General features: G+C 42.1%; 1 protein-coding gene across 6 annotated transcripts in view; it reads right to left on the bottom strand.

Annotated features, from left to right (window-relative positions):
• Positions 1-27,674, bottom strand: part of ppfia2 (PTPRF interacting protein alpha 2) — a 211,515-nt gene that overhangs the window by 114,398 nt on the left and 69,443 nt on the right. For 2 of the 6 annotated variants that reach the window (XM_041977033.1, XM_041977035.1), the window contains exon 1: positions 4,261-4,620. The exons of the other annotated variants lie outside the window; for them this stretch is intronic. In XM_041977033.1, coding sequence (XP_041832967.1) covers positions 4,261-4,341 — 81 coding nt within the window. In that variant the 5' untranslated portion in view covers positions 4,342-4,620. Of the gene's footprint in view, positions 1-4,260; positions 4,621-27,674 lie in introns of those variants that run through there. 6 annotated transcript variants of the gene reach the window in all.

Genomic DNA, 27,674 nt, shown 5'->3' with positions numbered 1-27,674 from the left:
TTTTCCAGACATGTCGCTCCAAAAAAAGATTTCAGCAAGACAATGCTGAACCACACTACTTTTTACACCATGATAAACATCACCCTGGAACTACTTTTTACACCGTGTTGAACATCACCCTGGAACTACTTTTTACACCATGATAAACATCACCCTGGAACTACTTTTTACACCGTGTTGAACATCACCTGGAACTACTTTTTACACCATGATAAACATCACCCTGGAACTACTTTTTACACCACGCTGAACATCACCCTGGAACTACTTTTTACACCATGATGAACATCACCCTGGAACTACTTTTTACACCATGATGAACATCACCTGGAACTACTTTTTACACCATGATGAACACCACCCTGGAACTACTTTTTATACCATGCTGAACATCACCTGGAACTACTTTTTATACCGTGCTGAACATCACCCTGGAACTACTTTTTACACCGTGATGAACATCACCAGGAACTACTTTTTATACCGTGCTGAACATCACCCTGGAACTACTTTTTACACCATGATGAACATCACCTGGAACTACTTTTTACACCATGATGAACACCACCCTGTAACTACTTTTTATACCATGCTGAACATCACCTGGAACTACTTTTTATACCGTGCTGAACATCACCCTGGAACTACTTTTTACACCGTGATGAACATCACCAGGAACTACTTTTTACACCATGCTGAACATCACCCTGGAACTACTTTTTACACCGTGATGAACATCACCAGGAACTACTTTTTATACCGTGCTGAACATCACCCTGGAACTACTTTTTACACCATGATGAACATCACCTGGAACTACTTTTTACACCATGATGAACACCACCCTGGAACTACTTTTTATACCATGCTGAACATCACCTGGAACTACTTTTTATACCGTGCTGAACATCACCCTGGAACTACTTTTTACACCGTGATGAACATCACCAGGAACTACTTTTTACACCATGCTGAACATCACCCTGGAACTACTTTTTACACCGTGATGAACATCACCAGGAACTACTTTTTACACCATGCTGAACATCACCCTGGAACTACTTTTTACACCATGCTGAACATCACCTGGAACTACTTTTTACACCATGATGAACATCACCTGGAACTACTTTTTACACCACGCTGAACATCACCCTGGAACTACTTTTTACACCATGATGAACATCACCCTGGAACTACTTTTTACACCATGCTGAACATCACCCTGGAACTACTTTTTATACCATGCTGAACATCACCCTGGAACTACTTTTTACACCGTGATGAACATCACCAGGAACTACTTTTTACACCATGCTGAACATCACCCTGGAACTACTTTTTATACCATGCTGAACATCAACCTGGAACTACTTTTTACACCGTGCCGAACATCACCCTGGAACTACTTTTTAAACCATGCTAAACATCACCTGGAACTACTTTTTATACCATGCTGAACATCACCCTGGAACTACTTTTTACATCGTGCTGAACATCACCTGGAACTACTTTTTACACCATGCTGAACATCACCCTGGAACTACTTTTTAAACCATGCTAAACATCACCTGGAACTACTTTTTAAACCATGCTAAACATCACCTGGAACTACTTTTTATACCGTGCTGAACATCACCCTGGAACTACTTTTTACACCGTGATGAACATCACCAGGAACTACTTTTTACACCATGCCGAACATCACCCTGGAACTACTTTTTACACCATGCTGAACATCACCCTGGAACTACTTTTTACACCATGCTGAACATCACCCTGGAACTACTTTTTACACCATGCTGAACATCACCCTGGAACTACTTTTTACACCATGCTGAACATCACCCTGGAACTACTTTTTACACCATGCTGAACATCACCCTGGAACTACTTTTTACACCATGCTGAACATCACCCTGGAACTACTTTTTACACCATGCCGAACATCACCCTGGAACTACTTTTTACACCATGCCGAACATCACCCTGGAACTACTTTTTACACCATGCTGAACATCACCCTGGAACTACTTTTTACACCATGCTGAACACCACCCTGGAACTACTTTTTACACCATGCCGAACATCACCCTGGAACTACTTTTTACACCATGCTGAACATCACCCTGGAACTACTTTTTACACAGTGATGAACATCACCAGGAACTACTTTTTACACCATGCTGAACATCACCCTGGAACTACTTTTTATACCATGCTGAACATCAACCTGGAACTACTTTTTACACCGTGCCGAACATCACCCTGGAACTACTTTTTAAACCATGCTAAACATCACCTGGAACTACTTTTTACATCGTGCTGAACATCACCTGGAACTACTTTTTACACCATGCTAAACATCACCTGGAACTACTTTTTAAACCATGCTAAACATCACCTGGAACTACTTTTTATACCGTGCTGAACATCACCCTGGAACTACTTTTTACACCGTGATGAACATCACCAGGAACTACTTTTTACACCATGCCGAACATCACCCTGGAACTACTTTTTACACCATGCTGAACATCACCCTGGAACTACTTTTTACACCATGCTGAACATCACCCTGGAACTACTTTTTACACCATGCTGAACATCACCCTGGAACTACTTTTTACACCATGCCGAACATCACCCTGGAACTACTTTTTACACCATGCCGAACATCACCCTGGAACTACTTTTTACACCATGCCGAACATCACCCTGGAACTACTTTTTACACCATGCTGAACATCACCCTGGAACTACTTTTTACACCATGCTGAACACCACCCTGGAACTACTTTTTACACCATGCTGAACACCACCCTGGAACTACTTTTTACACCATGCCGAACATCACCCTGGAACTACTTTTTACACCATGCTGAACATCACCCTGGAACTACTTTTTACACCATGCTGAACATCACCCTGGAACTACTTTTTACACCATGCTGAACACCACCCTGGAACTACTTTTTACACCATGCTGAACACCACCCTGGAACTACTTTTTACACCATGCTGAACATCACCCTGGAACTACTTTTTACACCATGCAGAACACCACCCTGGAACTACTTTTTACACCATGCCGAACATCACCCTGGAACTACTTTTTACACCATGCAGAACACCACCCTGGAACTACTTTTTACACCATGCTGAACATCACCCTGGAACTACTTTTTACACCATGCAGAACACCACCCTGGAACTACTTTTTACACAATGCCAAACATCACCCTGGAACTACTTTTTCCAGGCGTGTTGCTGCATCAGATTCAGCTCAGATTTTCCATCACATGGTGAAACGTCTCACTTTCATTATCTGATATGTTGTTTATATTCTACTGGGAATAAAATGGGTTGATGAGATTTACAGATCATCGTATTCTGTCTTAATTTAAATTTTCCAGTCTCCCAACTTTGTTGGAACTGGGGTTGTACATAAAAAAGAATCCCATTTAAAACTAAGCCTCCACAGCTCACGTGAAGGAAAACAAACCCGTTTCTACTCTGCTTAGAAAGCAAGCTGCTTTCCCTTTTCCTTCCTTCCACCTGCAATAAAAACAAAGTACTGACTTGCTTGTAAGGCACATTCAATCAATATCCACTGACAAGGCTTCACTGCCATGCACGCACCGGTTCAGAGCAGAATTAAAATATGCTCGAGCGGTCCATAATCAGCGTGAACCACTCTGGTATCTATGTATTAGAAAACAGATGATGGAAAGAAATATAGGCCTAGAATAAACCCAGATATAGCAGGTTTATAGTGATTTAAACACCATAACGCAGCATGGCTGAAGTTTATTTCTGATTTCACTTTCAGATGTTTTATTTACAAACAGGCAATAACTAATTCTTCTTTCCTCTCTCTCTTTATTTTAAACGAGGCCAGTAGCATGTAAGACAGTTTCTAGCGCTTCTCGTTGTGACTTTGTGCGCAGGAATTTTCTTTGACATTATGACTATTTCCGGGCGGTCAGACTATGCAGACTGCGCTGCGAATCCACCACGCAGTCCTAGAAAAACATCACGAGGGTTGAGTTGGAAAAGGGGAAATCACGCCCGCAGGTGGGAAATAGGAAACACCCAACTCTCATTGATCTGTCAAGCTCGCGTAATGTGCCAAATTATAAACCACACAATTGTTCTTTTGATACAAAGTTCTGACCAAACAGACACAGAATTTTAAGCAGAGCATCTGGCGTGTGCGTGAAAAGCCCCTGAGGGAGTAAAAACACGCAGTTTACTTGCCTGAAACGTGTAAAACCTCGTCCCATTCGGCGGATGCACCTTCGGGGAGTTGGTCCCCGTACTCATGTCTGAGAAAATCATAATCCCTCTGATGGGCAAAACGATCCAGAACTTATCCTTTTTTATTCTTTTAATCAGCCAAACGGAGGATCCTTCAAAGGAACTCGGATCTGCTCCAGATTGTGACCCGAATCTGCGCTCCCGACATCAGAAGGTGGAGCGCTCCGGTGAGATGCGCAACGCTCCCTCGAGGTGACGAAAACCACGACCATAAAAAAAAGTGACAACAAGGTGACTCTCCGCTCCTCCTCCACGCCCCGGTTCGCGTGAAAGTGATTAATTTCTGTGTGTTTCAGCGATGTGAACGGAGGGAGAACCCAGCGGCTCCATTCTCTCCCCACGCCCGCTCCACGCAGCTCTGCTGGCGGCGAGGATGGCTCCGTCTGTGCGCGGATTATCGCCTCCCCCTCCCCATCTCCCTCCTCTGGTTTCACCAATAATCAGTCAGAGCATCACAGCCGTGCTCAGCCAACAACATGCTGGCAGCAGACACACGTTCGCTGTTTGTTCACTGTAGAAAATAAAATAAATAACGGAGTAAAAAAATGCTGGTGTCTGAACATTCAGCCTCTTTTGTTCAGGGTTAAGGCAACAAGACAGAAGAGGTCGCTTGTTCAACACATGATGCTAATATTTGCAGAATATTTTTTTAAAGGAAAAATAGAAATAAAAAAGATAATTTGACCACAAAAAGTAAGTTATCAACCCAACCTATCAAGGAAGCAGGAGCTGGTTTCCATTCCAGCAATGCTTTTTGAAGACCTTAAATAGATTAAATAAAGTCCACTGAGACTCTTTCGATCTGGACAGATTCATTAAAAACAGTCAATGAATTATAAAACTTTTATCTTATTTCTGAAAATGCAAATAAAGATAAACATAATGGGCTTTCTGGCATCTAGACCAGGGTGTTCATCCTGTTCATCATGTCTTTGGGGCTCAATTTTTCCAGGACAAGATGGTCCAAACACTATTAGTTTAACTGATCTGTCTCTTAGTTTCATTTATATTCAATAACTAAACTAAATACAGTCACGGTTTAACAGCTTGTCAAATACATGACATGATGCAATGAGATCATCATGTTGATGCTTATTGTCTGAACCTGCTCAGACAACAAACCGACAAACATGCTAAAAATAACACAAAAGCTCATTCCACCAGCCTTCAGCTCAGTTCAGCTTTATTTTATAGCACCACTTCACAAAATCAGTTTGAGCCAATTCATAGTAAATAATAATCTAATAACAGCTTTCCCACCAGCATTAGCTCTCCGCGCTCCGCTCGTCGTCTTTCTTTACTAAACCTTTCAACTAATTATTTTTAACTTGCTTTTCGGGTGGATTGGGGTCACTTCCATCATCACCTTTTTGTTCACTTTCCCAGCAGCCTAGCAGCTAGCTGAGCTTCTGCTTAATCTACTTTAACAACTAACTGACCCATTAGCGCCACCAAGCAGTGCTAAGATGTACTGCAACTGAGTTTCTACAGGATATCAGTGGTTTCTCTTGTGTTTGTGTCCTGGTGACACTCAACTTCTGGTTGGTTGGTGATGTGTTTGGTTGAGAGCTAAGCTGCGTTCCTCTCATACCAATGTAAGACCACCAAAACGTGACGATAGCAAACATTAGCGCACACATCAGCTTATTAATTTTTTTTATTATTATTTATTTATTTTATTTTTATTTTATTTTTTTTGCCAGAAAAACTCTGGACGCCAGCAATCTGGCATGGTGTGTGTGTTAAGCTCTCTCTCTCTCTCTCTCTCTCTCTCTGTGTGTGTGTGTGTGGAATATTTCATTCTGAACATCTCAAGTCTTCTAGCTTTTGATCAGGACCTAGGTTAGTGTGGTTTAGAGCCCAAAAAGCCTATCAAATCAGCCTTATTGGCATTATCACAAATAGATTAGAGGTTTTACAAATGAGAAACTGTGTTTTAATGAATCTAAGTTTTGTGTAGCTACATACTGATTGGACAATATGGACGTTCATCAGGCTTCTTAGGGAGGATGATGATGGTGGGATTTCCCTAAAATCAGCAGTAGATTTGCTGCCTGAGTTGTTGAGGTGTCTAAATAATGCTGTCAAACTTCACTGACCTTTGTCTGTCAGTTATTTCTCCAGAGGAGCCTTTAACAGACTGTGAAGTAATATTTCAAGCCTCTTCTGAAACATATTGCCTCCCCTTCGCTGGCTTTTCCACATCTCTACAGACTTTAATGTTCCCATGTAATTCAGCAGGCCTATATTGATTTCCTTTTCTGACACACTTTAAGGTTTTAATGGAAAGAAGCTGTTCTGACCAGTTTAAGACGAGCTGACTAAAGGCAGCCTTTATCTGTAATTTTCTTTTAAAAGGAAAAGCACATCCACTTTAAAAGATTTCCAACTAGGACAAACGCTTCTTGTTTTTAAACCCAGTTTTCTCTCATTAAGTGGTCTTTTCATGAGAGCAATCCACATTTATTGACAGTTTTAATCAAATTCTTTGCTGAGCAGCACCAAGCACCCTCTCTAAAGTAAAATATATAAAAAGACCTTTTGGTCCATTGAAGTTCATGATGGTATTCGTGTCAACGTTTTACATCCTGATAAAGGAGGATGTGATAATTGGATCCAAATGCAAAGCATTTAGCTTTTATTGAGTTATAAAATCTAGTTTAATCACAAAAGGGAACAGCTCAGAGTTCATGCTCCAACCTGATTGGGTGTTGTTGGCACAGTTCAGTGAGCTTGATTAGGGGTCGAACTTGCTGCCGGCACTCTGTCAAGGATTTGGTTCTGGGAAACTTCAGTCATGTTCCAGACATCTCAAGTTAACGTCATTTCTAGCTGGGGAGTGGACATTACATAAAGTTTGCTCCCCTAACCTGAAAATATGAAGCGAAGAAAATTCATAAATGCAGCTTTGAGTCGGACACATTCAGCGTGGGACTGACCTTCCATGTGACATGATGCTGTACAACAAAATGCTTTTACGTCCCCAGGTGTAATGATTAGGATGAATTAAAGGAGAACGCTTCACCGGTGCCAAAAAATCAAGCTTTCTTTTGTTCCCACCACTTAGGAAGAGATGCATACTGGGAAGTGTTGGTGCCAAGAGAGAGGCAGCAGAGGGGCTCCAGATGGGTCCAAAATGGAGGCTTTTGATTGGCTGAAACTTGAGGACAGTTCAGTGAGAGGCATCTTCAGGGCAGACACAATGAGTACACCCAAATTTAGAAATGCTTTTGAAGAATTACAACAAACTATTTAGTGGATGGCGGTCTGGATCTGGACCCAGAACCTGTCCCATATGAACCCAGTGCTAAAATATAAATTCTGACGGGTGCTTTTATTTTAACTGGCACAACTTTTATAGTCTTCACAGCAGAAGTCAAGAAACATGCAGGCCAATTTCACGTGATACACTCAGCCGATTAAGTCTGTGAGGCTCCCGGTGGTAAACTACGCCTCTACAGCACAGACAGACCAGAGTTTAAAGCCTGGAACACACATGGTACACATCTGTTTGAGACCTCACACGTGAAGATAAACAATCGGCAGTAATTTAACAGTTTTGATGGTTCTGTGTGTGGTTTGGTTTGATAATCTCATCACAGAACAAGTCGCACATAACGATTCTGTCCTGCAGCTGATCCAGAATCTAGTCCTCCAAGCCAGAAATCTCACATGATCTAACAAAAATGAAGAAGAAGAAACATGGCAACAACCGGGAAACCATCACCCAGCGTGAAAGAGGACATACAGGACGAGGGAATGATGGTGGTCTTACGACTACGAACAGAGAAATCCAGAACTGGGAGAAACAACTGACTGGAGACGGCGTGAACACAGACTGTCTTCCTTGCTCCCCAGCCAGCTCTCTGATTGGCTACGTTCCGTTCCACATCCCCATCCACACAGTCGCAACTCAGGAGTCGTCGGCTTTGCTCACACAGGAAGAGTTTTGGTTGTAAATATTGAACATGTTCAATACTTCTGACTGTCGGCCATGACCCGTTTCAGAGCTGATTATTGGGACACACGATCATTTTATAGGAAAATCTTATAAGACGTAAGATAACCGGGCGCTGGCCGTCCTTGGTCGAGAAGGAGGAAAATCAGGACAAAAACAGCCGATAGTCTTTATGTGTGCACCAGGCTTAAGGTAACAAGACTAGAAGGAGGAAGAAAGCCAGCTAGATAAAACTAAGCAGGGATACAGACGACTGGGCCAGAGAACGGCAGCAGCGTTGTTAAATCCGCCCGTTACAAGCACAAGCTCGTTTTTCTGTAAAGTCGCTTGTAAACATCGTCAGCCGTGGGTTTGTGGGCTTGTTTTCTTGAGTGTAGTTGCTTATTTTGGTCTGTTCTGTTCCTGTAATTAGTCCTCCTGATTCTCTCACAGCTGTACACAGTAAAGTAATAACCCACAGATGTGGAACGGGAAACGTGGAAAGTCTTTTTTTTCTTTCATGAAGTAGCATCATCAGCCCTGTTTCCTTGGTTACCATGGCTGTCCGAAGCGGGCCCCACTGCCCACAATGTGCGCATAACTTCACCTGACAGAGCAACAGTGATGATGCTGTGGAGGTGGAGGACCGAACTGGCAACCCTCAGGCTACTAGATGACCACTCTACCCACCGAGCCATGCTGCCCCTTGAATACCCCTGCTTTATACCATAACCATAAAACTACTCTATGGATTGATTTGACTTTTTTAAACATTTGAAGATTATTTTTATATTATTACAAGGAATATATATGATAGATCATCACAAGCAACCCTATGACATTGAATTTGTCATTAAAGATGTAGCAGCCCTAAATAAGTTCCCATCAACTGCACATGCATGTGCTATGCTCTTTGGCTTGATCTATGCCCTCAGCTCGAGCTATCCCAAAGACGTGAAACGTACCTTTGATGCCCTCTAGAAACTCTTCATGGAGAAAGAGCCAAAGAAAATGACAGATAGTCTGCTGCAAGCATTGGACTAAGAGACATCTGGACACAGCAGTTTTCTTTTTTTATAGCCAGGGTGCGTTCAGATACCTTCCAGGGAAGATGACGGAGGGACCGACTTTGATTTGAGCGAGAAGAGAACCCCGCTATCTGACTTTTTCTTTTTGTTTTTCACAGGATTCATCTGTACTGAGATCATAATTTCCAGCTATCACCAGTCAGTTGATAAAAGTAATGTTTTTTTTCTTTTTTTTTTAAAACCAAGTTTCACATAAAACTGCTTCCGTGGGATCTTTTATTCAGTACCAGCAGTTTGGCTGTTACATTAACAGTCGTGTGTTTTAAAAGTGAGACGTTCAATCCACAGTGTTCTTACAGAGGTTAAAAAGAGGGGTTGGGCAAGGTGGGAGGTTAGAAGGGACCATGATTAGCTTAATTTTCTCTAGTGTGTTTTTATTTTTGTATTTTCCTTCATGGACTGTTGTGTAGATTGTTCTATATGACTTCACTGCAATAATTTCAGTATTTAGTGTATATTTTGTACATTAAGGCAGAGCAGCCAGATGAGGTGGCTCAGGCACGTCCCTGTGGGAGGAGACCCATGGAAGATCCAGGACAAGCTGGAAGGAATACAGTTCTCGGCTGGCCAGGGAATACTTGAGGATTCTCCCAGACACGCTAGAAGAAGTGGCCAGGGAGAGGGAAGTCTGGGCTTCCCTGCTTAGGCTACTGCTGACCTGACCCCGGATAAGCGTCAGCCAGTGGAAGGAGTTTCTATTCATGCTCCATGTCTTATTCTCTGTTTTTGGTATATTTCCATGGCAGCATTACAGCACCGCTTACAGATGTACTATTTTAAATTACCACAGTGTTTCCAGCAGTCTTGCACTGAGCACATTTCTTGAAACAATTCAGCACCGAGATGCTCTGAAAAATGTCATTAATGACATATGTTTGAATACAGACGATGGAAAAATCTCAGTGTATTAATGGACTCAGACCTAAACTTTGATAAACGCATTAAGGGAACCACAAAGTCAGCCTACTATCACCTTAAGAACATATGAAGGGTAAAAGATGTGATGTGTCAGCAGGACCTGGAAAAACTAGTCCAGCTTCCATCTTTAGTCGGCTTGATTATTGTAACAGAGTTTTTACAGGTTCAACCTAAAACATCAGTCAGACACCTGCAGCTGATCCAGAACTCTGCTGCTCCAGTCCTCACTAAGACCAAGAAAGTGGACCACGTCAGTCCAGCTCTGAGGTCTTTACACTGGCTGCTGGTCCGTCAGAGGATAGACTTTAAAGTTCTGCTGCTGGTCTGGAAAGCTCTGAATGGTTTAGGACCAACATACATCAGAGACCTCTTGACCCAGTATGAACCTACCAGAACCCTCAGGTCATCTGGATCCAGGTTCTTATCAGTTCCAGAGTCAGAACCAGACATGGAGAAGCTGCATTCAGCTTCTATGCTCCACATGTCTGGAACAAACTCCCAGAAAGCCTCAGAGCAGCTGAAACACTCAGTTTATTTAGATCCAGGTTAAAGACCCACCTGTTCTCTGCTGCATGGACTAGTTTTTATTTAGAGTCCAGATCTGGATCTGGTTCTTTAAGCTGGAATCTTGTTTTAATTTAGTCTTTAACGTTATTTCTTGCATTTTATCTATTTTATTTTGCATTTTCCTTCTGCTTTTGTTTCATTAATTGTATTTCTTTTATTGCTTTCTGGAGGAGAACATGATAATGTTCATCTCACAAATTTCAGTTGAAAAAAGGAGCAAAACAAACTGAAGAGGAAGAAGTTGGAGAATACTGAGAGTAATGTTTTCTGAAGAATTACGCTGTACTAACATCTGTTTTCTATACGCGACTTTTCTTTCAACTGAAATTACTTCCCTTTCAAGAGAAATTAGTCTCTTTCACACACTAGTAGAATTCCTTTCATACATACAAGTGAAATGTGATTTCAGAAATTTTGCTATAGTGTGAATGATTTCAGTGTCACACGTGTCTGTGGGTCATTCTGAATAACGTCTCAAACGGCCCCTTGTAGAGGACTCTGTCTGTATTTGTATATATACACGTGTTTGATGAGTGAGGCTGAAGGAGTGTGGACTGAGTTTAGACTGCAAGATAGAAAAACAACAAAAAGAAAAACATGTACTCTTATTGAAATGTGTGTAAAGTCAAAGTGCACATTAATTTAACTATCTAAACACTGTGGTGCATTTTTGTGACGACATTTTGAATCCATGTATATTTCTTTGGTGGTGACTGTGTATATGACATGTTGTCTGAACAATGATTGGAGGGGACACGGAAAAGGCCAGAAAAGGAAAAGAGAAACTCCGAGTGTAGAAAACTGAAGGTGAACGGGACATTAATCATAAATCTGCAACAGAGCGCAGTCTGACATCCTCTCTACCTCATAAATCACGGTTTCTGCTCTGGCACTGAACTTTTACTGTACGGTGCCAAACAATCTGATGTGTATGTGACTGCTTCCAATGAATTCAAGCATCATCTCATAATTTATTTTACACCAACGAGAAGGGAGAAGGGAACAAGAGCTGCTTATAGAAATGAGATGCACGGTTTGGGTTTTAATATTGAAAGATAAAGGATCGTGTTGCTTCAGGTCAACTATTTTGCAGCTTTGTGACCTTTTCACCAGCGACAGTCTCTGCTTTGCTGCATAGTGAGCCTGTCTTAACCCTCATGTGTTACTAAGCCCTCCTGCACATCAGTCACATAAAAGGGCTTGTCTGTGTGCTGCAGTGCACTGGACTCTGATGTCATTGTACAGATGTGCAGTGGGCGTGGCTTAGTGCTTCTAATCACTCATTGGATGGAGCCTCTCAATCCTCTCAGTATTTTCTCCAGCGCTCTGCGCTTTGTTTCCTGCCTTCCCAGAGCTGCTAAAGCATCGGGTTGGGGTAGCACTCTCACTGTGGTATTATTAAGCAAAACAGGTCAAATGTAATAGTTTTTTTTTTCTTTATTTAAGTTGGGCATTGAAAAAACAATATTTCTAATTCATATTTCATGAAAATGCTCCTTTATCGAACCCACTGAGGCAGTTTGTGAAAATATGAAGACTCTGTTCATTAAACTCACACCTGAGTGACTGTGTCTCTTTATTCACATGCTTTAATGCAGACCTGCCCCTCTCCTTACATGCATCCTCTTCCCATCTAGATCCTTTAAGAAGAAAAACACACAGTCTTGTTTCATCCAGCAAAGAGCTCAAACACATTGATTTTTGGTTTGAAAGCTGGTGTTTGAGCAGTTTGTGGTCTTAATCTTTAAGACCAGCTATAACCTTTGACAGATATGGCAGTGACAATAGATCAGGTTAGGAGAGGATGTGTGTGTTTCTACAGAACAAAAATAACATGAATTTATACGGGAAGCCGTAGAGCTTTATTTTAGGGTCTTTTTAAAGACAGATAAGATGTTGTGACTTAACCACCAGCTGTTGTGCACAAGAATAAAAAATCTCATCAATGACCCCTGAACATTAATGATGGGACTAAGACTCCATTTCAGTGTAAAGCTAAGCTGTGGTTACCTGAGGAGAAATATATGCAAATCACACATTTTAATTGCTTCTGTGTGTGTATGTGTGTGTGTGTGTGTGTGTGTTGTATGTACGTTGTGATGGAGCATTTTGCTGCAAGCTTGTTCGGTCAAGCAACCACTTAAACTGGAAATGAGCTGCAAACAAGGCACAGAAAAGGTGACACCTTGTGTGTAATGAGGATTTTCTTATTCCAACTTCATCTGCTAAGACGCAAAGTAGATAAGAAGAAAAACTATGAATGCATCTTTTTTTTTGTCTTAGCAATGTAAATGATAAGATGCCAAATTAGACATTGACATTGAGTTTTTGTTAGTGGTCAACACAACAGAAAAAAAAACAAAACAAAAAAAAAAACTAGTGCTTAAAAAACAGTCCTTACTAAGATATGGCACCATCCATCCATCCATCCATCCATCCATCCATCCATTTTCCTCTGCTTATCCGGAGTAGGGTCGTGGGGGCAGCTGCCTAAGCAGGGAAACCCAGACTTCCCTCTCCCCGGCCACATTTACTAGCTCATCCGGAGGGATCCCGAGGCGTTCCCAGGCCAGCCGAGAGATGTAGTCTGTCCAGCGTGTCCTGGGTCTTCCCCGGGGCGTCTTTCCGGTGGGACGTACCCGGAACACCTCACCAGGGAGGCGTCCAGGAGTGATATGGCACAAATTTACAAATGTAAAATCTACTTAAAATCTCAAAATCAGTCATGCTTTTATTGAGGAAAAACCTTCTTTTTTTGTGGAACTGATCATTTTCCAATGAAAAGGTATTATTTTGGCCATAATGAGTACAGTAAGTCTAGGTGATATTGACAAGCTATTCGCAAAAAAATTATTGAAATTTAGAAATTGGGACAACAGCATATTTGTAAAAAGATGGTCATTTCAGAGCTACATGGAAGCACACGTGTAAACCTAGAGGCGGCAACATCCAGTCAGTGTGTTTAAAGGAAACACAAAGCCATGTTTTGAGCTAAATGCTAATGCTACCATGGTAACAGTCATGACAATCCATGTTGCCTCATCTACCAACCCAAAATCCAGACACATGTATCATGAAAAGAAACTTCCTCTGCAAACTCAGAGCCCACAATGACACCAGCAACATGCAAGTCAGTGCAACTAACAGTCAAAAGAGTTTTCATTTATATAGATCCAAGATCAAAGATATGGATTATGGATTATGTTTGTTCTAAAGAATATACACTCACCAGTCACTTTATGAAGTCCAGCTTGCTACCAGGTTCAATCTCATCTTCAACTGGTTTCTTGACCAACTGGAGATGATCTGAGCTTTGTGACATGGTGCATTATCCTGCTGGAAGTAGCATCAGAAGATGCTCCACTGTGGTCATAAAGGGATGGACATGGTCAGCAACAATACTCAGGTAGGCTGTGCTGGTTAAACCAGGACACGTTGGTACTAAGGGGCCCAAAGTGGACCAAGAAAATCCGATCAAGCTTGCTTTCCCTCCCAAGAGTTCAAACTAAACCTTAGGCAGAAATCCTGTGTTTTTTAATTGTTGAAAGATTATGACCCCCCTCTTCCTCAGAGTGGTTTGGTCCACTGTTCTCCAATGGGCGGGGCTACCGGCAGCTCTGCCTTTCAACTCACCACAGTCTCACATGAGGAAGGAAACCACAGCAATGTGTAAAAGTCAAGTCATTTATCACACCACAAACACAAGGACGGAACATGAAAGGTGACATTTCTCCTGCCTGGTCCAAAAGACGGTGGCTAACCGGCCGGATCCAGGCAGCGGTACATCACGGAGCCGTAGTTACAGAGAGAGTTAGCAGAGATTGTGATGATGATAATTATGATGTATTTCTTGTTTCACTTCATTTCTTTTAAGTTTGTTCTTAAATGTTTTTTGTGTTTTATTTCTGCACCTTGATGTAATAGTTTAATGTCTTATGTAAAGAACTTTGAGTTGTCTTGGACATGAAATGTGCTCGACAAATAAACCTGCTTTGCCTTTAGCATCTTATAATATCTCACTAAACCAAACCATAATCCACCTTTGTTATCCTAAATTGAGATCATTTGGTGCCTAATTTTAGGACACTAAGAAAAGAAACAGTAAAAATGAGATGGAACAAAGCATGGGGAACAACCTCAGCTCCCTGACAAGAACCATGTCCTCTATTCGTAAAGAAACACTCCAGAATTAAAACAAAGAGTTTCCAACTTCTGAAGTGAATCATGGCAAAAAATAATTTCAGGGAAGCTGAAGAGTCTTGACTAAACTTGATGTTGTTTGATGAAAGACTTGACTCCAAAACACATTTGGAATTTGTGGAAGAGGCAGGGAGAGCACAGCTGGGAGCAATCTGCAGCACTACATACATCATGGTCTTATTAAGCAGCATTTGAATCATCTAAAGATGACACCTTTTCCGTGCTTTTACTCTCACTTTCTGTTATTGTAATACTTTTAAATGACAAATAAACCACATAAAAGAAATGGGAGGAAAAAGGAACTAAAGTGGCCTGATGTTCATATAAAACCCCACGAGATCCTGCAGCTGGATCTCAGACACTGGCTCGTTACTGATGCAGGACTGTAAGTGAGGTGTTTCTGTAAATAGCACAGCTCTAGAGGCAGCTTCTCTTCTTTAACTACTTGCCACGGTGCACATTTGATATGCAACCCCTCGATAAATCTCTGTAGGACTGCAAGACTGGGGCGCACTTGGGGAAGATGTTGACATGTTGGAAATAGCATAGTCTGTAGCCACCACGCCTGGCACAGTGTCGCACGCATGCTGTTAACAAGCTGACTGGAGACAAGGCCCTTAAAGGTGATGAGGCTTTGTTGTCATGCACTGTACCTGAAGACTCCCGAAAGAGCTCCACTGTCAAATTCACACTCATCCTGTGGGTGTGGATTCAGGTCTATGAAGAAAGCTTGATCACTTGCTGTCTCCTGGACATTGTAATCTCCCATGAACACACACGCATGTCTCTAATTGGCTGCTATACTCTGTACTGCCTCCTACAAGCTATTAGTACCATCAAATATCATTTTCTTTCCAAATCAGACCCCAAAACTTTGCAACTTCTTTATTTTCTCTAAGTAAATACCTACTCTCAAACTGCAAATAGTCATAAATAAGTGTCAGAGAAACATATATGGTTGAATATGATTAAAAAATCGAGATTCTTAAGAAATAATTTTATTGGATTTAATGATGTGAACACTCTCAGCATGTTTTTTGACCAGCTTGTGTACTCAGCTAAAATTTGCTTTAGCATTACCAAGTAAAACTCCCACTGGATCTGCAGATGTCAGTAAAGGTCTCAGCTACCTCCCTGCAGCAGAAGCTTCTAGGAACGGATGTCTGAAGCCGAGCGGTGGGCGCATATTGATCGCGTCAACAGGAATGTGTGGGCTGACAGCCGTAATGGACGTTGCCCTGCTCCTGTCACAGCTGAAACATTAGGGAGGTATTGTCAGGGATACAATGTGAGAGAACATGTATGTGTGTGTGTGTGTGTGTGTGTATGTGTGTGAGGATGTGCTTTTGTGGGGAATCTCAACCAGTCGATAAGATCTGGCCAGAGGAACAAATACTGGGAAAGTGGAGATGAAAAAAGGACGAGCTTTCAGCTGGATTTTAGTGCAGGTCTTAATGTGACTGTAGGAGTTTCTATAGATCCTATATCTGCATCTGTGACTGGATTATATGACATATAAATGCTAATAGATATTACTAGCAGCTGTATGGCATCTCTGAATGAATGATTTCAGGGTATATTTTGAGGACCCAAATGCAAACTGTGGACACAAACAGGTGGAATAAACAAAGACAAACAATCAAAATGAAGTCTGAGCAGGTTAAGTTCAACAAAATGCAAAATAAGGGATAATCCAGCAAACATAAGTAAGACATTAGCAGTCAAAATGGAACCAAAATTAGACAGCAGGTGCACAGGCAGGTAAACAGATTAACTGGCAAAGCAAACAGAAAGAGAAAAGACAACAACCTGATCATTAAACCACCTCAGACTTCATTTCCATCACAGCTGCAGCGTTTGTGTGGGTGTGTGAGTTTGTGGTGAAGAGGAGGGACAGATGCACCACTGCATCTGTACATGTTGCATGGAAACAGCAAACAACCACTTTAAAAATGTTTTAAAAGCCACATAGATTTTTAGATCTGTTGAACTCAGGAAAGCAATGAAATCAGCACATTAGCATCTTTGCATGTTTGTTCTCATCCATGCTGGGATTATGTACAGGTTGCGGCATGCACAACAACATATGAATTACATCCATCATCTATTTTAGAAAACACTGTAGATAAACTCTGCAGGTCAATAAGTGACTGCAGAACTGCACTGAAAAGGATTTATCAGAGCCTCATACTCACGATTTGACAGAGAAAGCCCAGCTGCACAGCTTGAATAGTAAAACAAATAAAATAAAATAAAAAGACCACCTGCCATCTGTTTCTAATCATGTGGTTTAGGAAAGAAACCACAGATGATGTGCAGCACTGAAAGCTCAGATGTTCGATGTTCTGCCTCATTTAAAGGAGCTGAAGGTACAGCACAAAGAATAAGGCCTCGAATTCTTAATTAAAACCTAAAACCAGAACAAGAAATGGTTTTATCATGTCAGTGTCTTAAAAAATATGTTGCTTTGTGTTTTTATGGACTGAAGCTTATTTTATGTCATTTTTTTAGTTTTATCTCCTTTCTGTAGTAAAACATAAATATTTTTTGAGAAATTACAAGTGTTCTTAGGAGTGTTTTGATCAAAGCTCCACAGAAAACTCTAAAACATTTTCCCTTTGAAATTTTGGCTCAAAGATCAGATTTTGTGAGTTGTCATATAAGAACACCGTTCTCCAATAGAGCTAAGATAAAGAAAGCTTCTGACAAGGCTAGGAAGTGTCAAAGGGCCACAGGGAATGCAGCTCGCAGCTATTATTTGTCTCTCAACATCAGTAAGAACCTTAGCTTTCATCCCAGCGGTCGACCCCACTTCTTCCTTTCCTGACAGAAGACACAAAAGAGCCAAATCTCCTGACTGTCAGGATTCCTCGGGAATCATATAAAAGTCAGCCCACAAAACAGATATTTACCTTCAAATGGCTGCTTTTAAATTGGCAGCATCAGTCCTCTTTATATTTGTGGCTTTTCCAAGAGTTGGGAGTTATTTGTCTATTCATACATAAAATAAGAGTCAGAGCGGTGCAGGATGAGCACAGAGAGTCCATCAGAAAGTAATCGAACTTACAGCGAGCACAGAGCGCGGAAGCAGCTTTTCAATCACGCCGGAGCAAAATTACACCTCACCGCAAACATGTGGCTTCTCATGTCCTGATGGAGCGTTGCTGCCGTGCTCAGCACCGCTAAAGAAACTGCTGAGCACAGGTGCACGAGCTGCCAATCACTATTTTTACTCTAGTTATTCATGTGCATACGCAGGAGGGGAAACATCCGGAGGACGGAAACAGAATGTGATTAAAGGAGAGGAGATCAAAACTCTGAACTGACTTATTTTCTCTCTGCTGCAGAGCAGATGCACATTAATCTGCTCAAACATCAACAAAAAACTTTATTTTCTCTTCATTTTTGTGGGACTGAACGAAGGGAATTCAGTTAGTAGGCAGCTTCAAAGCAGCTGGCTTTGCTTTGACAATACAGAATCTACACTTTGCAGTACCTGAGAATTACTTATGTATCCTGCTGAAGTATTTAGGACATCTTAAAGTACATTTAAGCACTGAATGATTACATAAACACTCCTACTTGAAGCTGGTAGACTCTTCCTCTGGAGGAGAATTTGGAGTTCTTGACATGAAGGGTTCATGCATCCTTTAGTGTGTAGGTTCACGTAGGCAGTTAAAAATGTCCAAAACTATTCATCGCTGTTAAAGGTGAGAGCGACTTGTGAACAACTTTCTTGTGCTACAGAACCTGCATGAAAAGCATCTTACGGCAAATATTGCGTCACACATGCTGGAAGTGAGCGGCGCTTGTCAGAGGGATGCTGGGCTGCAGAGCGTCCCCGCTGCCTCACTCCATGTTTCCCACATCAAAGAGGACGCATCCTAAAACCTGACACTGCTCTCCTAATTGAATTGTTGAGTTAAAACAAAATGTTTTGGGTTTTAAATTGAATTTCTCATTTAGTTTTCTCAGCAAAACGTGCTGCAGAGAAAAAGGTTCTTCTGCCTGTAAACTGGCTTCATTTGGTGGCTCTTTGTAATCATGGTTTTATAGTTTGAGTTTTTTTAAACAGAAATAAGTGACTGGTGACTGAGAAAAGGCCATTTGAAAGGAAAATAAACGAATATAAGAGATTAACACAGATTAAATCACACAAGCAATCAGTCTCTTAGAAAATTAAAAAGAAAAAACAGTTGACAGTCCTGCAGGTGTCGGCTGTGTTTGGATCTTCTGCTGAACTCCCCATGACATCTCAGTTTAGGTGAGATGAAGCGTGCACCTCTCTATCTCGGTTTGCTTAGGATGATCAGGCCTGAGAGGAGCTCAGGCATCATGGACTGAAGTACAGTTAAAATTCAAGTGCAGGGACACTATGAAGACAAGCTGAGCTGGATCAATGATATCTCCTGGCGCTCAGGAGTCACTCCACTTTACAAATGATGGTTCAGATTGTGCAAAAGAAAACAGGTTTGGATTCTGGTTGTTGGTTTTAATCGTCACATTTTAGTTAAACCCGAGAAAAGAACGGCATCATGAACACGAACAGCAAAGTATTATTCTGACCTGATCTCTGTCCTCATTCTGCTGACCAGATCTAATTAGAAAGCAGACAAATATGCCACCACTGCTCCAAGCAGGTAAATATGGGTTTATATATAAGAAGTAAAATGTGTGGTAAATGGCTGACAAAACTACAAAAACATGTTTAACTGTTCAAAGCAGAAACACTGAAGGATCAAATTCTCTCCTGTCATAGCTGTAAATGTTAACCATCACACTGTCATAAGACTCCGGTGAAGAAGGTAGAAGGTGAGAAGTTTTATTCTTTCTAGTAGCTGAAGGTTGTCAGCGTGCTGAGAAAGACGCGTCGCCATGGAAACGGCCTGGTTATTTACACCATCAATCTCGCATCAGTATACCAGCACATCTCCTTTTATTTGGGATGCGTGTCTTTCTCCTTCCCACCCTTCCCCTGATTGTTTTTACTTTATTTGCAGGTTCAGGCTCATCAGTCTTCTCCAGCGGTGCAGGGAAAGGAGCGATCTCATAACTCTCTCATTACCGCCCCCAGCCTCATGAAGAATAAATACTGCTGCTGCTTACAGATAATGGCAAACCTCGCTTTTGGGACATGAAATACCGTTTCTGCAGCAGTTTTGCTTTATGACTCCAAAACTCATTAAGTCATAAAGTAAGGGGGCAAAGAAAACAAGGTTAAAGTTCTCATGAAAAAAATGCCTTAAATTGAGCACATGTAATATTTAGGGTGAGTCCTGGATGAGATTAAAAAAAAAAACTGTTTTGACTAGAAGATGAGCAGATTTTCATGCATCTACCAACATATTATTACTGATCTTGCTCAATTAAAGCTGAGAAATGACCACATTTACTTTTGCATTAACTTTAAGTTAGAAAGTTTGCATGAAATTAAATTTCCTTAAACTCTCATTAAGAGGGCGGACAGACTGAAGGCCAAATCATCCCGGTGGAAGTGATGGATGGAGCTGAGAGCTATCCTGACTGTTTTACGCTGTCTTTGAACGCACCATCCATCCTCTGAGAGGCACTAAGTCTTCTGGACTGTCGCCTACACCCAGCAGAGACCTGCACTCCTTCAGCCACATTTACTGGCCTTCCTGACAATGGAAACACTTTCATAATAAAAAAAAAACAACATAAAATATAAAACAAAGCCTCAGAGAGAAGAATAAAAAGGAGCAGGCTAAATATGTGCTGCCAAGGTTAAAACTGTGGCCTCAATCTGTCAACCGTGTTTCCAGGAACCGGCTTCTTTCAGCGACTAGAATGATCTCCAGTCTAGACGAAAGGAGCAGGAATTCATTTGTTTCCATCGGTTGTTACTTTTAACCTGATAAAGATCATTATGAAGTCGGGGAGAGCGTGCTGGCACAAACGACTTGTGATTTATGGCTTTGATTCACCCTTCACTGGAGAGCCAATTCATATTCTGTCGCTGACAGTATCAAGAGGAGACGTCTCAGAAATGATCACAGCCTCAAACTTCTTCTTGCCAAGATCAATAAATTTGTTTAATCAGTGCTTGAGTCACGCTGGAGGATGCATACACAAGGAATGTGAATCAAAGTTTTTATTTCCTGAGCTAAATGCAGGTTGGAACAGAGAAGCAGATGAGCTGTTAAACACTACCATCTACTGGCCAGATGTTTTCTATCAGCACAGGAGTTGTGTAAGATCAGAGAAATGAGAAGTTATCTAAATTCATTTAGAAATGCAAACGAGCAAATTTGTTTAAAAAGACAGAAATGTAGGTAGGTGTCGCTGGTGGCAGGTAAGTGACGCTAATGCTGTAGGTGACGTAGTTCCGGGGGAGACGGCAGATTCAAACTAGGCGCGCCCAAACATTTCTACTTTCATTCGATTGTATTTTGTGCCAACTTAATCAAAAAATATTCTTTAAAGTAGGACTATAGTGTCTTTAAAAGGTACACTCTGGAGCACAGCGGGGAGGATTTGGCCAGCCTGACAGATTTTATAGATCGTTGTTACGACAGAATCGTCATGGGGAAACCAAACAACACCTCCACCCCCTCCACCTCATCTAAATCCAAGAGACAGCGAAATGAGGATTCACCTGGAGCTATTTCACCACCGGGGAACGACTCAACAGATGTTCTGATCTCCATAGATAAGAAACTCAGTAGTTTTGATGCGCGTTTGAGTCTGGTAGAAATTCTCCACAAAGAGTTCCAGGCGCTACGTGAATCATTAGAATTCAGCCAGAAGCAGGTGGAAAGTCTGGCTGCAGAAAATGCCGGTCTCAGAGAGACAGTAAAATCCCTCACCGAGGGCTTGACCCGTCTCTCAGATGAAAATAAGAAGATTAAGGAAACGGTGATCGATCTGCAGGCGCGGAGCATGAGAGAGAACCTGGTATTTGCAGGGATTCCAGAGCAGACGGAGGAGGACCCCGAGACCACGGTGAAAAACTTCATCAAAACCCACCTGAAGCTCCCGGAGGAAACGGTGAAAAACATCTCCTTTCACAGAGTCCATCGGCTCGGCGGGAGGAAACCCGGGTCCAGCAGACCAAGACCCATCGTAGCGAAGTTCGTCAGCTTCAAACAGAAGGAGCAGGTGAAGAACCAGGGCCGCGAACTGAAGGGGACCAACTTCGGAGTAAACGACCAATATCCGAGAGAGATTCTGGACCGACGGAGAGTCCTGTTTCCCATCAGAAGGAAATCTATGGCTAATGGCGCTCGCGCTGTCATCGCGGTGGATAAACTGTTTATTAATGGACAACTGTACCGCGACCCGGACGTCACTCCGTGGCTCTTCTGATCCCAGGTGCTGTAAGTCAATCTCTCCAAATGATCACTCTTAACTCGCCATTATAGATCACTGACAGTAGAACACACTGCTCGTCTCACCACAGCCTCGACACCTAGATCGATGTATTTTTTTCTGTTTTGTTTTTATATTTCACACAAATACTTTTCTCACTTTTCACTATCTTTCACGCTTTCACTGTTAATTGTAATCCAGCTCGTAATATCAGCAGCGCACGCGGCCGGTCGAAAAACCGTCAGGACGCACAGCCGCACCATACATGATAAATATAAACACTCGCGTTTTATGTATGAGAGAACACGCATTAAGGTACATATACGGACATTTAACATACGGACAAACGCGCGCAATCAGGCTGCATGCAAACACGCGCGAACACGCAAGAGGGGCGCACAAAGACACACGCGTCAGTAACACGCATGAAGCATTAAACCGTTCACAATAACCATGTTAAAAATCGTCTGTTGGAATGTACATGGAGCCGGTTCCAGGGAGAAGAGGTTGAAGATCTTTAATAAATTACAGGAGCTGCAGGCTGACATTGTCTTACTACAAGAGACTCATTTAACAAACTCAACCATAGATCTTCTTAAAACAGCTCAATTTCCTCATGTTTACTCAGCCTGTTATAATTCTAGGCAGAGAGGAGTAGCTACTTTTATTAATAAGAGACTAAATTTTGACATAGATAGCACAGTAGCGGATCCGGAAGGCAGATTTCTGATAACTTTATTATCTATTTGTAATATCAAATTATGTATTACCAATGTGTACGGCCCCAATGCAGATGATCCCTCCTTTTTCCACTCCCTGTTTGCTACACTCCAGAATTATTCAGATAACAGAATAGTGCTAGCTGGTGATTTTAATGTAGTCTTGACTGAACAAGATCGCTGCAGCACATCAGGTAGTCATCGAGTCTGGCAGTCGTCAGAAACTATCAAACAGTACATGAAGGATTTTGGTCTTTGCGATGCTTGGCGCTCTCACCATCCTAAACTAAGAGAATACACCTTCTTCTCTTCAGTTCACCACTCCTTCTCTAGAATAGATTATATATTAAATAGTAACTCACTAATGGGCGACATTTCAGAGACTCAGATACATCCAATCAGCATTAGCGATCACGCACCAGTTTCATTCACTCTGAGAAACAAAAATAATAAACCGATTGGTAAAAGCTGGAGATTCAACACCTCTTTATTGAAAGATCCTGAGTTCATTGATTATTTTAAAAAAGAATGGTCAATTTATATAGAGAAAAATGACATGCCTGAAACTTCAGCGTGTCTCCTATGGGAAGCAGGAAAAGCAGTAATGCGAGGGAAAATAATTTCCTTCTCCTCACATAAGAAGAAGAAGGAAACAGCAAGAGTTTTAGAATTAGAACTCAGGATTAAATCATTGGAGGAGGCTTACCGCATTTCCCCCGAAGAGCACACAATGAATAATATAAGGAAAACTAAATTGCAGCTTAAAGAAATTATAGATAAAAAAACACAGTTTTTAGTGCAAAGACTTCGCTTGGAGAACTTTGAACACAGTAACAAATCTGGAAAGTTTTTAGCAAATCAACTAAAAACAAACAAGGAGAAAACAACAATCTCCTCTGTTAAAGATCAAGACGGAAACATCAGCCATGACCCAGACAAGATAAATGACACGTTTAGAAGCTTCTATAAAACATTATATGAATCACAGATTAATCCAACAGATGAACATATTGAACAATTTTTAAACAACATTAATCTACCAAAACTAAAAAATGAAAATAAAATAAATTTAGATGCACCTATTACTGTAGATGAACTCCACGAAGCTCTCCAACATATGCCCAACAATAAAGCCCCGGGTCCAGATGGTTACTCAGCAGAATTTTACAAGGAATTCTGGACAACGCTAGCTCCTACATTTTATAATATGTTGTTAGAAATACAGGAAAAACAAAAAATACCGCAAAATATGAACTTAGCTAATATAACACTATTGCTAAAACCAGGCAAAGACCCCACACTTCCATCCAGTTACCGTCCCATATCTTTAATAAATGTAGACCTGAAAATAATTAGTAAAGCTCTTGCCAGAAGGATAGAAAAAATAACCCCTCTTATAATACATCCGGACCAGACAGGTTTTATAAAAGGTCGACATTCATCTACTAACACACGTAGACTAATTAACCTCATTGATTACTCTACTTTACATAATCTAGAATCCACAATCATTTCTCTAGATGCAGAAAAAGCCTTCGACAGGGTAAACTGGAAGTTTCTATTTGCAACACTAGACAAATTTGGGTTTGGACCTTCTTTCATAGAGTGGATTAAAATATTATATAATAACCCAAATGCATGTGTGAAAACCAACGATCAAACTTCTCCAAGCTTCCGCTTACAGAGAGGCACCAGACAGGGCTGCCCACTCTCCCCCTCACTTTTTGCCATTTTCATAGAGCCGTTAGCAGCTGCTATTAGACAAAATATAGAAATTAAAGGAATCCAGGGCAAAAATATAGAACATAAAATAAGTCTTTATGCAGATGATGTATTACTCTTCCTTCAGAACTCACAAACATCACTCTCTCAGACAATCACGGTTATTAATAAGTTCTCATCAATATCTGATTATTCTATTAACTGGTCTAAGACTACAGCCATGTCCATCAACTGTGACCTACAAAACATCCCTAATATCAAAATACAGACAGGAAACATTAGATATTTAGGTATAAATATTTCCCCCAGATTATCAGATTTAACAAAATTAAACTATGTTCAGCTACTAAAAACAATAGAAGATGATCTCTTACGGTGGAGGCGCTTACCCATCTCAATAATGGGGAGAGTTGCCACCATTAAGATGATGATCCTACCTAAAGTTAATTATTTATTTTCAATGATACCCACTAAACCCTCCACCAGTTGGTTTAAATCTCTGGACTCTTTCATATCCAAGTTTCTTTGGAAAAACAAGCCGTCACGTATCAGTCTTAAAACCTTACAGCAGACTAAAGATAGAGGAGGACTGGACCTACCAAACTTTAATAACTACTTTATAGCTAACAGGCTGCAGTACATCTCCAAGTGGCTCAAACCCAGTTATCTGGATGAGCCGTGGCTAGATGTGGAGCAGGCTTTGTGTGAGGACTTAGTCATCTCTGACCTGCCGTTCATCAGCTCAACCATTAAACCATATAAGTGCTTTAAAAGCCTTAACATCCGTTTTTCCTTAATGGCTTGGTGGGAATTCTGTAAGATAACCAGATCTTCCCTCTTTCCATGTAGACTTACACCCATCTGGAACAACCCTGACATCCTGCAGAACAAAAAGATGATAAACTTCACTCAATGGAAGACTAAAGGAATACAACAGTTAGGACAGATAATAGAAAATGGAAACTTTGTATCTTTCAACACAATTGTCTCACAGTATGGAATCAACAGCAATAAATTCTTAGAGTACCACCAACTAAAATCAATTATATGTAAGAAGTATACCCCTGTACAGTTAGACTTGCAGCTTCCTATCAGAATAGCAGAATTCCTGAATCATAATACTCCAAAATTATTATCAAAAATATATAGATTACTTGCAAAGCTAGAAGACAGGATATCTCTCCCGACTTCAAAATGGGAAGATGATTTATCTAATAACTTTGATCAGAAAAGATGGTCGCAAATATGTTTAAACACGTTTAAAATGACTCAGAATTCAAATATACAACTAATACAATTCAAAATTCTCCATAGAACTCATTATACAGGACACAGGATGTTCAGGATGGGCCTTTCACCATCAGATATCTGCCCACACTGCTCTGAGAACACCTCTGATAGCTACATCCATGCGCTGTGGTCCTGCACACCTGTCCAAAGGTTCTGGATTAAGGTGTGTGAAGATCTCTCAAAATGGTTTAAAACTAGTTTTCCTGCAAACCCCACACTTTGCCTACTGGGCGACCTGGGTGACACCAACATAGGAATACACTCCATAAACTTGGTCCTCGCAGTCTTATGCATCGCAAAGAAAACTATTCTTGTGAACTGGAAAGATAAGAATAATTTGTCTATCCAGCAGTTTAGAAATCTCCTGTTAGATCACATCAGCATTGAGACAATGTCTGCCTCCTCCAGGAACCAGTCAGATGACTTTCATTCCCTCTGGTCCCCTGTGACTGGCTACATCACTTAATGTAGGTGGAGGATTGCGGCTTCGCTGGGATGGGGGCGGATGTGGGTGGGGGGTCCCTGGTGGCTTCAGGTCTCCGGTTGTCTCCTGGGTGGGGATCTAGGCTGCTCCGCTGCTGGGTCGGCTGGGGGTTCCGGTCTGGGCGGGCGGCATTGGGTGGGCCCCGGGGTGGGGCTGCCTCGTGGCGGTGGGGGGTGGCTGCCGGGGTGCCTGGGTCGGTGTCCGTCGGCCCCTGGCCGGGTGGCCGGTCGGGCCCGGGGTGGGCCGGGTGGGGGCCCCGGGCTCTGGGGCGTCGGGTCTCCCCCCGCTCCTGGGGGTGGGGGGTCTGCCGCTGCTGGGGGGGGCTGGGCCCGTCCGGATGTGCCGTGCCGGGGGTTGGTCCGTGCCCTGGTGCTTGGTCGCAGCCCCGGAACCTGGGTGGGGGTGTGTTTGTGTGTGGGTGTGTGTGTGTGTGTGTCTGTGGGTATGCTGGTGTGTGGGTGGGTGTAGAGGGACGTGTGTGCCGTATGTGTGTGTGGGTGTGTATGAAGGTCTGGGTGTGTGCGTGTATGTGTGTGTGTGAGTAGTGTGCGGGTGTGTGTGTGGAGGTCTATGTGGGATGTGGGTGTGTGTGAAGGTATGTATATATGAGTGTGTGCACGTGGAGGTCGAGGTGTGTGTGGAGGAGTGAAGGAGTGGGTGGAGGCGTGAGTATGTATGGAGGTGCTTGTGTGTATATGCAGGTATGTATGTGAGTGTGTGTGTAGTGGTGTATGTGTATGGAGGGGTATGAGAGTGTGTGTGTATGTGGGCACCGGTGTGTGTGTTTATAGGTATGTGCGTGACGTGTGTGTGTGGAGGTATGTGCACGTATTGAGGTGTTGGTATATAGAGGTGTGTGAGAGTGTGTGTGAGTGGCTGGGGAGAAAAAAAAAAAAAAAAAAAAGGGAGTGTGTGCGTTTGCAGGGGGTTAGGACGTGTCCTCTGGGGGGCGCCCTGGCTGGGTGTTGGGGGCGGGGGCCTGGGGTTCCCTTCCTTCGCCTCGCCCCCCTCCCACTCAGAAAGAGGAAAGTGGCCCCTTGGGCTGGTGGCTGGCCCCTGGGGGGGTTCGTGGCGTGCCTGGGTTGGGGTGCCTGCTCTGG

This window comes from Melanotaenia boesemani, chromosome 23 (genome assembly GCF_017639745.1).
Source record: "Melanotaenia boesemani isolate fMelBoe1 chromosome 23, fMelBoe1.pri, whole genome shotgun sequence".
In the NCBI taxonomy this organism is placed as follows: domain Eukaryota; kingdom Metazoa; phylum Chordata; class Actinopteri; order Atheriniformes; family Melanotaeniidae; genus Melanotaenia; species Melanotaenia boesemani.
The sequence above is the reverse complement of the archived record's forward strand: the minus strand, read 5'-3'. Positions and strand labels throughout refer to the sequence as shown.